The following is a 15970-nucleotide window of genomic DNA, read 5'->3' as shown; positions in this document are numbered from 1 at the left end:
GATTTTGTTTTTATTTATTTTTTCATGATTGTTTGTTTGGCGATATTCACCGCGTTCCTGTAATTTTTACGGGAAACAACTCTGAAAACAACCTGCCAAGTCAAGCTCGTGAGGACGAGTCCCTGCGTTTCAAAGTTTAGTTGAATGTAAACAATATCTATCTAGCGATTTTTGAATCAACAAAATCTCACAACAGAGGCAGTCAATGATAAAGTAAGTTTTAAAAGATCCAGCACATTGCTTTTGTAATTTTTTGCAAGAAAGTTGTCGTCTGCGCTGCGATTTTTTAAGTAAATATATTACGTACGTCACAAATCTACAGAATTTGGGGAGGTTAAAAAATCGGTCGCAACCGGGGACTATCATTGATTGCAGCTAAGTGAAGACAGGCATGCAGAGAGATGATTTTATTCAATATAGCAGAAAGCAGTTAATGTCACCGAGTGGTAAACAACTCAAGGATCTGATACAGTACAATTTAGAGGACATTGCATAAGCAAATGAGCTGCTTACTTAATATCAATAATGTGTGGTGTGACTTGTGTCACATTTTGCAAGTTTCTGGTTCAACCTTCAATGCATCTTTTAGGGATGATTTTATTGATGTTTTTTTTTTTCAAGTCCCAGTTGCTTGAATTTATATGTATTTAAATTTTAAATTTATAATATTTGTTATTTTATGCAAAATTAGCTGCTCGCAGTCTGAAAAAAATTAGATAGACGACCTGGGAGCTACAGTGCCTCCCGTAGTTAAAAAACTGCAATTTATGGCACAGAATTGAAAAACTTGCGCTAGTTTTGGACTGTTTAACATTATTTACACACAAATCCTTGGGGGAAAAATAATACCATTAGGCCTAAATTCTTCAGGCAATTTACTACTGTCATACTGATAACATTTCTTTACTTGCCTCAGACTTTATTCCAAACATGCCAACCAACCTTGGAAAATGAAGAATATTAAATTCACAATGAGATGAAGAGTCACCATTTTAACATGTAAACAAACTGCACCAAATCAATTTACTGTGTTTGTGATAGAATTTTTAAGATAATTAGAGGCAAGCTTCATGATGATATTTGTAGTAAAAAGTCCAAAGATTTTTTTTGGAATCAAGTATCAGTATAGAATTTGTTCGGAAATAAAATTAATCAGTCCAATACTAGCAGAATGTTTTGTAGTCAATGACTATCTACTGTATTTTCCTTAATAGATATTGACCTTCAAGACACATATTTCAATTAAATGTTTCTGATAAATTTTCATTATTTAGTTGCATGAGCAATACTGTATACAGTGAAGGTTATTTTTGCCCAATGTTATTATTTTGCCAGGGGGGGGGGCAAAATTTGAATGTATATCAGAGAATCGCGAGAAGCATATCTGACCAATTTTAAAATATCTTTTTTTGTTGCGTACAGATGTAAACTTTTTAGAATTATGCAAAAAATTGGCATTTTGCGATTTTATATTTTCACGATTTGATGCAAAATCGTTAAATAGCACAATTAAGTAATCACACGAATTAAGGAATCTAAAGTATCTGAAATGACTTGCCAATTTCACAACTCAGTGAATGATCGGTACATGTTTTTAAATTGTGAATGTGTGCACAATTAGTATTGAAGAAAATAACGAATTAAATCAATTCACGAATAGGTTTATTCATGACAAATTCACCTCATGCTCTCACGCATGCACATATCATCAGCATGGCTATTTCCCGTGCTCAATCCCGGGATGATACTCTCAAAACCCTACACACAAAGAACCATAACTCTTACTCACATCATACTCATACATTCATACACAAACAGTTACTTCCCTTAGGTCATATAAATATACTATAAGTATTGTGGTTAATTATGAATTTTTTTTTTTCATTGCAGGTAAAATAATGTGAAGAAAACAAATCCAGAACTTTTTTAGCAGAAATTGACCATATTAATTTGGCAAAAAGAGTCTTTTGCGGGTCATTGCGTTGTACATAGACAATGAGACAATGAAAGCAGAAAAAGCTGACCAAATTATTCCAGAAATTGCAATGCGAGGGGCGTCTATGGCAGACATCAAAGCAACAATGGCAGAACATACGAGCAATGAAGATGAGATAACTCACCAAGAACATCAAATCAATTTAAAAGTGAGTATTGCATTTCAGTTTGCATATAACAAATTCTTATAGATAACAAAACATTTGTTGCTTGATTTGGAGGAGTAGGAAATGAATTCATTTGCCTGAGAGACTTGACATTTTATTTACCTTGTCATGTAACCCCTTATATACATTGGAATCAGTGTTTGAAATAACTGTCCGCCTGACCACCAGAGAAGCATAACTTTTGGTACGGGCGAACAAATTTGTTTGTACGAGCGCCCGACTGGACGTGGATATTTTTTGAGCCAAGTGTATATAATATCTGAGTTTTGAGAATTTTTAACTGATTCTTGTAGCACTACCTTGTATGGTCATTGAAAAAGTCAAAACAAGCGTTTAATTCATGTAGACTGTAGACAATGCTTGACATGTGAGCATGGTGATGTAGAGTCCCTAGTCAGCTACGGAATAATGTAGGGTAATCTCAGCGAGATTCTTTTAGACTGAAAATTTTTTGACGTACGCCTCTTCTTTATCTTAGACCAGTGCGATACCTAGTGATTCAGTAAAATTTGCCCATACTTCAGCCGGTTGTTACGATAGAAGTACGCTGAATTAAATGAACTTTTTACTTTGAACATCGTTTTAATTCCCTATCAACATAAAATGTTAGTTTCCTACCGTTAAATGGTGAACTTAATTGTTTATATTTAATTCATTTCAACAATCAGAGATTCGGAAGAGACGTTAGTCAAAATTTTTCAGTCCTGACGAATTCCGCTGAGATTAGTGGACGATAACTTTACAACTAAAACAACTTTATGACGAAACAAAATCGAAAAACAGATTTTTGAATGTTTTACATGCAAAATAGAAGAAATAAACAAATGTCAACTATTTTCTCCGGACTGGTTGTATTTTTACAGGGCTGTCAAATTATACTACCGGTATCTGTCAGCCCTGAGTGCCTAGCTAGTTTTTTAACGAGTTTAAAACACTGATTGGAATTATTAAATTGAAGTATAATGAAATTGCTCATCCCTGGTCCTTTGCTTTATTAACCATACTGTATTCATTGCTATGTATTCCAGGTGCCTAACCACAACAAAATCATCACCTCACTGCTGGCTGGGGCCATGGCTGGGGCTGTGGCAAAGACTGTGATAGCACCACTAGATAGAACAAAAATCAACTTCCAGAGTAAGTCAGTGATAGTGCCGCTAGATATATAGAACAAAAATCAACTTTCAGAGTAAGTCATTGAATAGGTATAGACTGTGATAGTGCTGCCATATAGAACAAATATAAATTTTTAGGGTAAGTTATTGAGTATGTGATGGCACCATTAGATAGAACAAAAATCAACTTACAGAATAAGTCATTTAATATATATATATTATTACATACTTAGTAATAAATACGGTATTTTGCATATTTGATAAAGATGACATCCCAAAACTCATATCGGCCTCTGGGGCTGATACAGGTTATCAGCCCTAGGGCTAATACGGATCCGTATCACACCTCTTGCGGAACTCCTCTGCCTTTTTTCCGTTTCGGCATTTGTGCCTGTTTACGGAAGGAATCTAAAACATTTCTTACGTCGACATTTTTGGAGCAGTTAATTTTAAAACACTAGGAAATTCCGGTTCTGTAGCTACATGTTTGGTAAAACAACGAGATCTCATATTTTATTTAATAAGTGTACAGACTACTTTCAAATAATATTTAAAATCAATTTGTTCAAGTTTATGCCTTTTTTAATTTTTAATTACTAAGTATATAATAAATATAATAATAAATATCCTTTTCAATAACACAGCCTGTATTAGCCCTCGACCAATATCATCCCTCGGGTTGATATTGGAGTCTCGGGCTGATACAAGCTGTGATATGGAAAAGGGTATGTATTATTCTCTATATATATTGTCTATTTATCATGATATACTGTCTATGATTTCAGTTTCCAACAAGCAGTTTTCGGCGCGGGGGGCGTTACTGTTCCTGAGGGACACAGTGCGGAGTGAGGGTGTCACCAAACTGTGGCGGGGGAACTCGGCGACCATGGTCCGTATTATACCGTACGCCTCCATACAATATGCTGCCCACGAACAGTATAAACGACTGCTTAGTACTGACAAACGCAAACAGTAAGGATTTCTGTTTATAAGATGTGCTCAAGATTCACCATGAGTTATTTCACTTAATTAAATAAATAGCAATCTGCAATAGTTCACCAGGATATGAACTTTTAATTTCTATTATCATTTTAGCAATGTTATTTTTGTCGCTAATAAATTTTGTGCTCATTGTAATATATAGATGTATGTATTTTTAGAATAAGTGCATGTTTTCTGTAACTGATTCCATGTTTTGTATTTTTAGACATCTGCCTCCACACCTGCGGTTCCTGGCCGGGTCACTAGCGGGGGTCACCTCATCCTCCCTCACATATCCCCTGGACTTGATGCGAGCCAGAATGGCCGTCACCCTGAAAGCTCAGTAAGAGAGAGAGAGAGACAGAGAGACAGAGAGAGAGACAGAGAGAGAGAGAAAGAGAGAGAAAGAGAGAGAAAGAGAGAGAGAGACAGAGAGAGAGACAGAGAGAGAGAGAAAGAGAGAGAGAGAGAGAGAGAGAGAGAGAGAGAGAGAGAGAGAGAACAAACAAAACAGAACAGAGAGAAAAAAAAAAATTGGTTCATTTTTGCACAGACTAAAATCTTTTTCAGAATCACCATTCTTGATCATGACTTAATTGGTATCATTAAGTGTACCTGTATTTTTACCTGTAGATATAGCAATCTATGGTCAGTGTTCCTACACATCGTGCGGGCTGAGGGCCCTGCCACCCTCTATAAAGGATTCACCCCCACTGTGCTGGGATCCATACCGTACTCGGGTGCCAGCTTCTTCACCTACGAAACTCTCAAGAAGTGGCATGCAGGTAGCTTCAGTTTTCTGTTGACTTTTTATTGAGGATCACACAATTTTTTGTTGTTGTAAATATCAAGAAAATATATGTAGCATAAGATATGTCCAGTTTTTAGTTTTACAGTCTGTAAAGAAATGTGTGGCCATTAGCCGGAAGTTTGATTTTAATTATTAATACTTCCCCTGAATTAAGCTAATTTCTTAAAGGAAATTGCATTTGTTAAGTTATATAACATCCCACTGCAGTTCTATTTACAAATTCAGAAAGAGAAATTAAAAACACAGCTGATAGATTTGGTAAGTGCTAAGTATATATCTCCATGCCATTGATTATTTCATAAAAATCAAACGGATGGAAAACTTGTTTTATAACTCTACAAAAACATCAAAAGTATGCCTTTACTCTGTATAGTAAGAGTTATTTTCCAGTACCCATTTCTTTGTATATTTTAAATTGAATGACATTTAATACACAGTACATAACGTATGCATGTACACATTCCCACATTTATCAAATTTCTGTAGAACTGAAAAACTAAAAAGCACACAATTCTTACTGTAAAAATCTTCATTTTCAGAAATTTGTTATTCTTTCATCACACAAAGAAGTTCATTTATATATTTTCTTCTATGATAAGGGAAAAGAACTTGAATGAGAATTTTTAAAAGAATGTATTGAAAATTTTGATTAATTTGAAAAAATAAAATCATCTTTTCAGTGATGATAAAATACTTTAAGAAAAATGTTTCAGATTTTCAATAAATCAATATAGAAATATGTTTCTTTTTATAAGAATTACATTGAACTTATTGCTAGTACAAGTAAATGTTAAATTCTTTGAACATAACCTTAAGGTAATAATAAATAGAGTAGACCTGTTAAGATTTGATTAAGTAGATTTACCTGAAAAGAGTTCTTGAAGTAGATCTTTTTGTTAAGATTGACCTTTTACGATTATATCTACCTGTAAAGATTATATCTACTTGTAAAGATTATATCTACCTGTAAAGATTATATCTACCTGTATAGATTATATCTACCTGTAAAGATTATATCTACCTGTAAAGATTATATCTACCTGTAAAGATTATATCTACCTGTAAAGATTATATATACCTGTAAAGATTATATCTACCTGTAAAGATTCCATCTACCTGTTAACAAAACCATTTTATCTATGGTAAGACTACCGGTACCTGTTAAGATTAACATTGCATCTACTGGGTACCTGTTTACCTGTTACAGGTTATTGTGATGATAGAAATCCCACCTCCATAAAGTATATAAAGTAGATCTACCTGTTAAATTACATGTTAACATTTTATCTACCTGTTAACATTATATCTACCTGTTAACATTATATTTACCTGAGTGTTAACATTATATTTACCTGTTAACAAATATTTACCTGTTAACAATATATCTACCTGTTAACAAATATTTACCTGTTAACATTATATGTTAACATTTTATCTACCTGTTAACAATATATCTACCTGTTAACAAAATATCCACCTGTTAACAGATATTTACCTGTTAACATTATATTTACCTGTTAACATTATATTTACCTGTTACAGGTTACTGTGATGGTAGAGACCCCGCCCCCATAGAGAGGATGGCGTTTGGGGCGGTGGCCGGTCTACTGGGACAATCAGCCTCCTACCCCCTGGACATCGTACGGCGCAGAATGCAGACCGCAGGTCAGGAGTCACAAAGCTTTCCTTTCAATAGTGCAGGCATTTTTAATTAGTCTTATTAATTATTATTAATAAGAAAATTAGAATTACCCATTATACAGAGTTGTCTACTTACAAAATTGTTAATGAACAGTGTAGATACAAGGTGATCTACTTATTAATGCAGTTGTTTAAAGTCTGATATCTCCATATGAAGTTGTATACTTATTAATTACGTCTTATTAAGTTAGTCTACTTATTAGTGCAGTTGTTTTAAATCTGATGCCCCCATACAAAGTTGACAAGTCAATTGTGCAGTAGTTTAGTAATGATGTAATGATTTAAAGTCTCCATTACAAACCTGTCAAGTAAGTATTTCTGTCCCCTTTTTTTCAAATTCTACTGGAGGTAATGAAGTGTTTCTTGTTTATCTATGTTTAGGTGTGACAGGCCAAGGCAGCATGTACACTTCCATCTCCCAGACGGTCAAGGTCGTTTGGAGGTCAGAGGGCTGGAGGGGCCTCTACAAGGGGCTGAGCATGAACTGGATCAAGGGCCCCATCGCCGTGGGAACTAGCTTCACGGTTTACGACACCTCGCTCCACTGGCTACGGAGCTTCACCTACTTCCACATTGACGAGGACGACGGGACATGATGTGAAACTGTTGGTTATAGACACTTGTTGAAATTATTGATAGTTGTTTAAAAATATCCCCCTTAATGATAAAGAATTCCCCTTCCCCCACAGTATCAAACACACACACACACACACTTGCACTTCCAAATTTGTTTCGTTATATGGGATTCATATTGAAATTCATATGATTGCTAAGGTCACTGATATGTTGTTTTTTTGGTCCTGTCCATTTGTTCATATTTCTTCCTGTTTTCATTGAAACAATATTTTCACAGTTTTTATTTACAGTTGTTTTGTCTTGTTCATTAATTATTTTATCTACATATATTAATTTTCCACCTTTATAAAAGTCAAATATGCATACTTGATGATGTTACTGATATGTCATCTTTTTGCTTTGGACAAGGGGAATGCCCTGTCAAACTGTCAATGACTAAAATAAATCGAAACTTCTTTGGGTCCTTAACATAGTAAAAAATGTAGTTGTTACTGATTCTCTACCGAAATTTGTTTCGTTGTTAGAGTTTATACAAGGCTTGTCTTTATCAAGTTTTTATTAGTATTCAAACAGCCAACAAATTTTCCTAGACATTAATGGTGACGACAAGGTCATTTACTAAGTTCAAGGTCAACTTGATCGGTTATACAGTAAAACACGCTTATAACGAAGTCCCAGGGACGGGCAATTTAACTTCGTTATAAGCGTAATTCGTTATAACCATCAAGTTTACAACATGAAATAGGGACTTGGGGAATGAAATTCACTTCGCTGTAAGCGTCAATTCATTATAAGCGTGTTCGCTATAACCGTGTTTTACTGTATTATACCTTTGTTACTGAGAAAACTGAAAGTAATGTGTGTTAAGGATAATAGCCAAATGTATAAACTGTCCATGTACAAGTTTGTTTGAAGTAGTCAACACGTGTGATTTTAATTCCCTTACTCCTGTCTTTACTTTATAACCTTTTGATTGTTTGTGATCAACATATATTATTTTTCAAAACATGTTTAGTACAAGGTTTTGTTGGAGTCATTACATTAATATTTTGAAAATGTGATTCTTTCATGCTTGGACATAGTCACATGGTCAGATTTGACCAGTAAGGTGGTATAGGACACCTGTCATTAATAATAAAGATACTCTCACCAGGTTTTTTTTTTAGAAATTTCAAATTTTACAATTATATTTGACCGAAAGATATTTTTAAAAACTTTTTGGAAGCTCATAAAGGCCCTTGCAGGATTTGAACGTGTGACTAACAGTAGTGAACGCTCTAACCCATTGCATTTAAGGTAACAATGTTGGGAAAGAAAAAGTTTATAAAATTATGCTTGAATTCATTGTTTATTTTGATGGTACCGGTAAGTTCATCCCAACATAGAGGTGTCTTATACCACCTTAAGCAATTTTTTTTCACTAAATTATAGCATCATTTAAGCTATGCACAAAGGATCAAAATACATATTAATACACAAAAATTTCATATCTATATGAACATTTACATACATGATACTTTTATATTTAGGTTTCTATAATTTATTAAGTGATTTTTAAGTTAACACAATTTTTTATTGTTTCCATCTATGATACTTAAGAAGTTTGATAGGTTTTCATAATTAATTTATGAAGTGATTAGAATAATTTTTCTTGAAAACAATTAAAAAGTCCTGAATGTTAAAAGCATTACATAAAATTGTGATAATTTTGGAGAAAATGTTCAAAAGATTGTTACATTACAACAAACAGTCTCGAGAGAAGAGCTATTACATGTTACATTGACTGTAAATATATAATTATGACTATGGAAACAATGCAAAAATTGGGCATTTTATTAAAGTACAGTATGGTGATTAGGACAAAATGTATAATTATTTGTTTGTTTGTTAAACACTTTGCAACATGCATTTGAGTGAATGTCATATTATAAAATGTGAATTATTTCCCTTATGATAGCCTTTTTCATGAAACCTCTGTTAAAAGCTGATCAGATTTTCACCATCAGGCTGAGTGCGGAATGTTAAATCATGTTTATGTTTGATAACTGAACACAATGATATTTTTTAGGTGCTTGTTTCAGATCAGCCAAAATTTTTTTTATTAGATTTCAGATTTTAAAAAGTTATTTAGCTATATTTTTTCTGTTTTTTAAAGATAAACTATTTTTTTTAATTTAGTATTTTTTTTTCGCTGGGAAGGAGATTGGATGCTTAGATTATAGATAAAACTATTTCACTACTCATTTCAAGCTTGTGTCACTGGCAATAAATACACAAGCACTCTTTTTTAATAAAAACAATAAATATCTCAGTCATTTTTTACATACTAGTAACTTTAGTGCTTGGAAATTAATAAAAAGGTACTTTAGGTATTGATTGATTGTAAATGATAATGTGTGCTGGTAAAAATTGCTGTTTGATAGTTTTGACTTTTGAAATTTACATGCTTTGATAAAGTGCATGCTATATTAGCATTATAAAGTGAGTGTTATTCAGATAGTGCATAATTTGTCTGTTGAATTCATTGAATTTGTAATGTATACATGTTCCTTGGTATATAAAACAATATAAAATGATGAAACTAGAGAAGGTTTTCAAAGTCTATTTGATGAGAGATGATCCTGTTACAGTATTTGTACCAGTTTTTTTGAAATGTGCAAATGAGGCATGAGTTTTAAAGTTTTTGTTAAATGCTAAGTTGATTCTAAAAGTTAATTCTACACACGGAGTTTAATTTTAAATTAGTCTTTCACGTGTCTTGCAAAATTCAGACTTTTAGTTCACAATAAATACTTAACTGCTAAACTGTCACAGACGGTGATGAAGTAGGCAAGCTCCAACTTGTATACATCTCGACAAATAATTTGCACATCTCTCCCTCTCTTTTCTCTTGCTTTTAATAAAGTGTGTCTTCTGAAAGTGTTAACCGTAGCTTCAACTTTCTAGATTGTTTAAAATAATTCTAGTAATTGATTACCGAATAGCTTCTGTATGTAATAGTTCCTCAAGGCCAGACGACACATTCCTCAATTTAATATAACATTTTCCAGGAATTTGTTATTGATTTACCACTATCTTGCAAAAAAAAATTAGGGTACCTTACAAGGCATTTGTGCAAGGTACTAGAGTATGCAATTTCCTATTTAATCCTATTGGAAATACACTTCAATTGCTGATAAAGAAAATTTAAGATTTGAAAAATAATCATTTTTTGCGGAACGTGTCGTCTGAACTCACACAAATGCTAATCTGCTTAAAACGACATCACATAACAATGCCCACGCGTCACAATTATGTACTTTATTTACTCAGGGTAGTAGAGAGTGAAAGTAACTTATAGATGTGTTCTTGACTATTTGTGATCCTTCCATTATTAAATCAGTGAAAATGTTGTGTACTTTTCATTCCTTTCATTCTAGGTATACTGACCTCTCGAAATGGTTCTTTTTTCAGACATGTCTTTTTATTTCAGTAATAAAATTTTTTGGCTTGGTATGCCTATTGGAATTAAATATTTGGAAATGTATTTTAAAATAATGATGAACAAACTCCACAAAGGGCTCCAATTTTTCAATCAACACAAAATGTTTCATGATTTGAAAAAGTTGTATTGTTTATTGGTCAATACCTGTACAGCTTGAAGACATATACAAGACAATTAATACACACATATTATGATTAACATACATATGAATGTATTACTTGAAAAATCGCATGTTTATACATGGAATTTTCTGATAACAAAATCATTCTTAATATATTTACCTTAATTGCACAACTTAATTAAGTTAACGTCAGGTTTGGTACTCTGGTTTCATTTTGTAATTTTTTTTTTATAGATTTTGAAAAATTAGTTGGATGATATGATATACGCCGTTAAGTGGACAATATGTATGGTATTATAATCTTTCTTCGATGGACATTCGGAGTGAGAAAAAAAATGCACAAAGTGGAAAAAATATCATTTTTTTCTGTACAAAAATATAGTTCAATCGGCTCAAAAATGAATAAACAGAAAAATACAACTCCAAATATTTTGCTATGTATCAATGACATGTCAGTATTTTCAGAAAATCGTTTTGTGGTGTTTTCGTAGGTTTATATATATATATTTCATATACATGTATGACCAAGCCTTTTGTTTTCAATATTTAAATTAAAAATTTTCCCACTCCTTTTATTGCCGGCTAATTCCATTTAGTTACGGAGATCATACATCAATAATATACGTAGCGAGGACGATTTGGCTTTTTCTTTTATTTAACGTACTGATGTACATTAACAATGTTTTAGTTAATTAAACTTATTTTTTTTTTACGACAGATTCATTAATTGGTTAAAAGAAAGATGAAAATTTAAACAATAAAATGCTTTCTTGGATGATTCATGCGGGTTATGAAGGCATAGCAATCATTGCAGAAAAAATACACAACCCGCTAAGCGTATTACATCGTATGTATTTTAGCATCTTTTCATTTCATTGTTTAATTATCTCTTGAAGAGCAAATTTTACAGACCTTTTATTATTGCCATTATACATGTTTTCCATCGAGTGACAAAGATCTCTTGTTGAAAACAGACAACAACGGATCTCCTATTAAAACAAATGTAACCTCATGTCGATATTGTGCATCATTTTAAGATTTAAATTCGGTTTTTGATCTTTCAAGATAAAGATTAATGTTATCATCTGGGAAGCAAACTTTGCATTCAAGTACAAAAAAATAACCACGATAATACTTAACAAGAAATGATAGTCTATTGCTCGATCGAGAAAAGTAGGATTCTTTATTCAAATTTTATATGAATTCCTTGGTTTAAAGTAAAATATTAAAGCTATTTTATCTTAAGCATTGGGCAATGTAAACGTAAACCAAATGTGCAAGTTTTCGAAAAACTGAATAATAAAACAAATTATTTATAATATCTGGCTATTATGAGAAAAAATAAGCTTTGTTGAGACAGTAAATAAATATGAATAATAAAAAATAATGAACTTATGATATTATTGAACATTGAAGACCTTACATTTGAAAAAAATAATGTACGATACACATGTAATATAAAAATTTTTAATCATCATGCATAAATTATTTTTGTTTAAACCCTGATAAAATGTTTTAATATTGAAGAAATAACACGGTGATAGTAAAAACAAACAAACTAACACACATAAACAAAAATTATAGAAACACTCCTTCATATTTTCCAAAAGCTAAATTTGAAATGAAGAAATAATCAAATTAATTATTTTGTGAGAAGAAAGGGAAAAAAAATAAAATTAAAAATCAATACAACAATTTACATTAATTAATCAATTAATTTTGTTTGCATATTCTTTTGAAAAGAAAACTTATAGTTGAAATCAATGTTGTTAATCCTGATTTCAAGAGCAATTTACTAATAATTTAAACATAGGTTATTGATAATTCATTAATGTAGGATTGGGCAGCAACAGGCCATGTAAACATTCTCCAAAACTTTGAAAAAGTAATTATAAATTTTATACAAATATAATAAGTTCTTTAAAAACAAGGTTAAAAGAGTACTAAATGACAACTGTGTCGTTCAGTTTATTGGTTTTTCCCCCACTGACATCTTTGTTTTTGTTATACATGTTCATTCATGTGGTAAAGTTACACCTTTTGTGGTTTGCCCTTTTTATTTTTCATACGTCATCAAATCTTGTATCTTATTTATAAATATGCCTGTTTGGGGAACCCCCCGATTTTAAATTTACGTCAAGGTTGGAATGTATATAAACAATGGCTTAAGTTACATTTCACAGTGTAAAACAAACTTTGTTATAATACTAACATTAACACAGCCAGTGCAGAGAAATGCAGGTAAGATTATATACCAAACTACCTATTTTTTTAAATTAATCATCTTTTATTGGAAAGGAAAGGGGATAATTTATAAATGCAAAAGCATTGGTTAGCATCGGGGAACAATTTTTCCCCTGTTACTGTGGAATCATTAGATTTCGTGGCTCAATTTTCGTGGAATTCGTGGGTACCTCTCAACCACGAAATAACATCCTCAACAAATTGATATATTAGGGTAGTAAAGTCATATTTCCTTTTGTAGATGTATAAGAATACACGAAATTACGTCCCCTCGAACCTGTAAAATTTAAGTTCATTTTTGTAAAAACCATTTTTAATTACCGGTATGTGACCTGATCTGCTAGGTCGACACTTATATTGAAAACAATCAAAATCGATGTTGATCTTGCATATCATACGTGATTAAACACAAGGAAAAATGTTTTTCAGTCTAAAATTTTCACCCCATTCGCACCTTCATTGATGATCAGATTTAGATATGCTCCTAAGACCACAGTTACATTAATTGATTGTTTTGAAGAATAAGTATGAATCAATATGACAATTTGGCGGTTTGATACAAATATATCAATCTATTTAACAACATATAACATTAACATTAAAAAAATTGGCAAAACACTAAACAGACCCCAATGAGATGAATTCAAATAAAATTTTGATTTAAATATAATTTTTGAACTTTTAGCCTTCTCTCCTACCGGTTTTTTTCTTGCTCGCTCTTCTGGTTGTTGCGCATGCGCAGTGGAAAGGGGCAGCGGACTTTAAAATCGGAAATAAAGGACCCAATTTAAAGCTATCGCTTGCACGAGATGTTGGTAGATGGAATTTCAAAGGATTTGGTGCCACTGACTTTAGAGGTGGTTGGTCCGCTGGAATTGGAGTAGCATTCAAGTTCAAAAGGTCAACTGGCGAGGTAGGTCTTCTAATATTTTGACTTGTAAAGCAATTGTAATACAATTATAATTCAAATTGGCATATCTTTAATACTTTTTTCTGACGGAAACTTTCAAACCGATGTTATGTTTTTTGGCCAATACTGATAATGATATGCTAAGCCTACTTAAGTTAATATTCTTTTAAACATAATTCAGCATTTATTATAAGTTCATAGTTACGGACATATTTTCTGCAGTATACTAAACATCGGGACAACACTTACTTCTTTATTCATTTATATCCACAGAACTCTAGAAAACACGTTATGTGTCATTTCTTCGTTTATGACGAGAACAATGATGGTGTCATCACAAAGGAAGAGATGATCGGCCTGTTTGACGACAAGACACGCGGCAGTAATCTATACGATGATTTCAATACAACCAAAGGTAACTAGACCAATGCACAATAAACAGGCCCCAATACCATGAACTGACAAGAAATCCAAGTCTTTTTCTCAGTTTTTGGTCTTTTGATTTATAAAATAAAAGTAATGAGGATAAAATATGACGAATTTATGCTTTAAAAACAAGACCAAAATAAATCATTTTATTATTGAACAAAAATATATATGTGGAAAAAGAAACATTTTTTTTGTTTTAAAACACAGATTGAAATCTTTTTATATTTTTTTTCAGAAAATCTTGGAATCACAAAGTCAGATTTCTACAAAAGAGTGGCATCCGTTATCAAAGGCTGCGATAATGATATACAAAAGTAAAATTATTGGATTCCTGAGTGGATTTGAAAGCGGTGACGTCATAAGAAGGCGTAACATTTTTAAAATTGTCAGTTAGTCCCACATTTTTTGTTCATTTATTTTGAATTTAAGTTCCATGTTGTTTTTATATATGTATGAGCAGTTTATTAAAATTTTTAAGATATAATAATTTTTTATTGTCTTACACATGCCACATACATATATTGTTTGTATACAGGTATTGATTTACATAATTAATACAGCTATGAAATAATATAATGGCATAACAGAAAAGGTCACATTTAGAATTGCCTTTCCGAAAAAGAAAAAAAAATGTTGACAAATCCAATAGCTGCCAAACTAACATGTTCTATTAACATAAGTAATACAAAAACATGCAGAATAAGAGCAGAAGTGAAAGCTATTCCCGAATATTTGCGTCGATGTGTCGTAGAGCTACAGTTAAAACCATGAGTAAAAACCTTTCATTAAGACTTCAAAAATTTCCGCTAGTTTAGACATTTAAACCTTACACACCTTTTTTTAAATACTGAATATCATTGGACATTTTTCTACTGATGTCATGTCGTCACTTGCCGTATACATTTTAGCTTACATGAGTTGAAAACTCAAGTGAGCTATATGATCACATTTCGTCTGTTGTCTGTGTGTTCATCTGTCTATCCGTCTGTCCGTCGATTTTTTACTTTTTCGACATCTTCTCCAGAACCACTGAGCCGATTTCAACCAAACTTGACACAAAGCGTTCTTAGACATAGGGAATTCAAAGTTCAAAATTAAGGACTACGCCCTTTTCATGGGGAGGTAATTGGGAATTTTTGAAATTTTTTGAGAAATTCCAATTCCACAAAGGGAAACATTTAAGTTATACACAAAAAGTCAAATGTTAATATATACGGTTTTACTTATATGCAAGCAAGTTGACAGACCTTGGCCCCTAGACAATTCTGTTGCCTCATATGCTTAGGTGAGCGATGTGGCCCATTGTTTAGTTTGTCAGTCTTTTACCTATTTTGGAAAATGAAATGCATTATATTGACGATTGCGAGTCGCCACAAACATTATTAATTTTCTTTATGAAACGGTAAGAGTGTTTGAAAGTTTTAAAGGAGAAAAAT

The 15970-nt window shown here is 32.2% G+C and overlaps 2 protein-coding genes across 3 annotated transcripts; both read left to right on the top strand.

Moving 5' to 3' along the window:
* The first annotated feature begins 61 nt into the window (after positions 1-61).
* LOC128172168 (mitochondrial coenzyme A transporter SLC25A42-like) lies at positions 62-10738 on the top strand. Of its 2 annotated transcripts, none has more exons than XM_052837947.1 (8): positions 62-213; positions 1891-2144; positions 3191-3299; positions 4063-4249; positions 4485-4601; positions 4892-5043; positions 6612-6734; positions 7152-10738. In XM_052837947.1, exons 2-8 carry the CDS (start codon positions 2004-2006, stop codon positions 7364-7366), a joined length of 1044 nt encoding a protein of 347 aa, XP_052693907.1. In that variant the 5' UTR covers positions 62-213; positions 1891-2003; the 3' UTR covers positions 7367-10738. The 2 variants fall into 2 exon arrangements, with proteins under 2 accessions (XP_052693907.1, XP_052693908.1); XM_052837948.1 differs by lacking the exon at positions 62-213 and adding an exon at positions 231-446.
* A 2342-nt stretch (positions 10739-13080) lies between these two features.
* On the top strand, positions 13081-14986 carry LOC128172182 (uncharacterized). Its single transcript, XM_052837966.1, has 4 exons — positions 13081-13192; positions 13881-14108; positions 14379-14520; positions 14770-14986. Exons 1-4 carry the CDS (start codon positions 13187-13189, stop codon positions 14850-14852), a joined length of 459 nt encoding a protein of 152 aa, XP_052693926.1. The 5' UTR covers positions 13081-13186; the 3' UTR covers positions 14853-14986.
* The last annotated feature ends 984 nt before the right edge of the window (positions 14987-15970 follow it).

The sequence above is a fragment of the Crassostrea angulata genome, chromosome 2 (assembly GCF_025612915.1).
Source record: "Crassostrea angulata isolate pt1a10 chromosome 2, ASM2561291v2, whole genome shotgun sequence".
NCBI lineage: Eukaryota > Metazoa > Mollusca > Bivalvia > Ostreida > Ostreidae > Magallana > Magallana angulata.
Note: the sequence above shows the minus strand (reverse complement) of the source record. Positions and strands in the feature narration are given on the sequence as shown.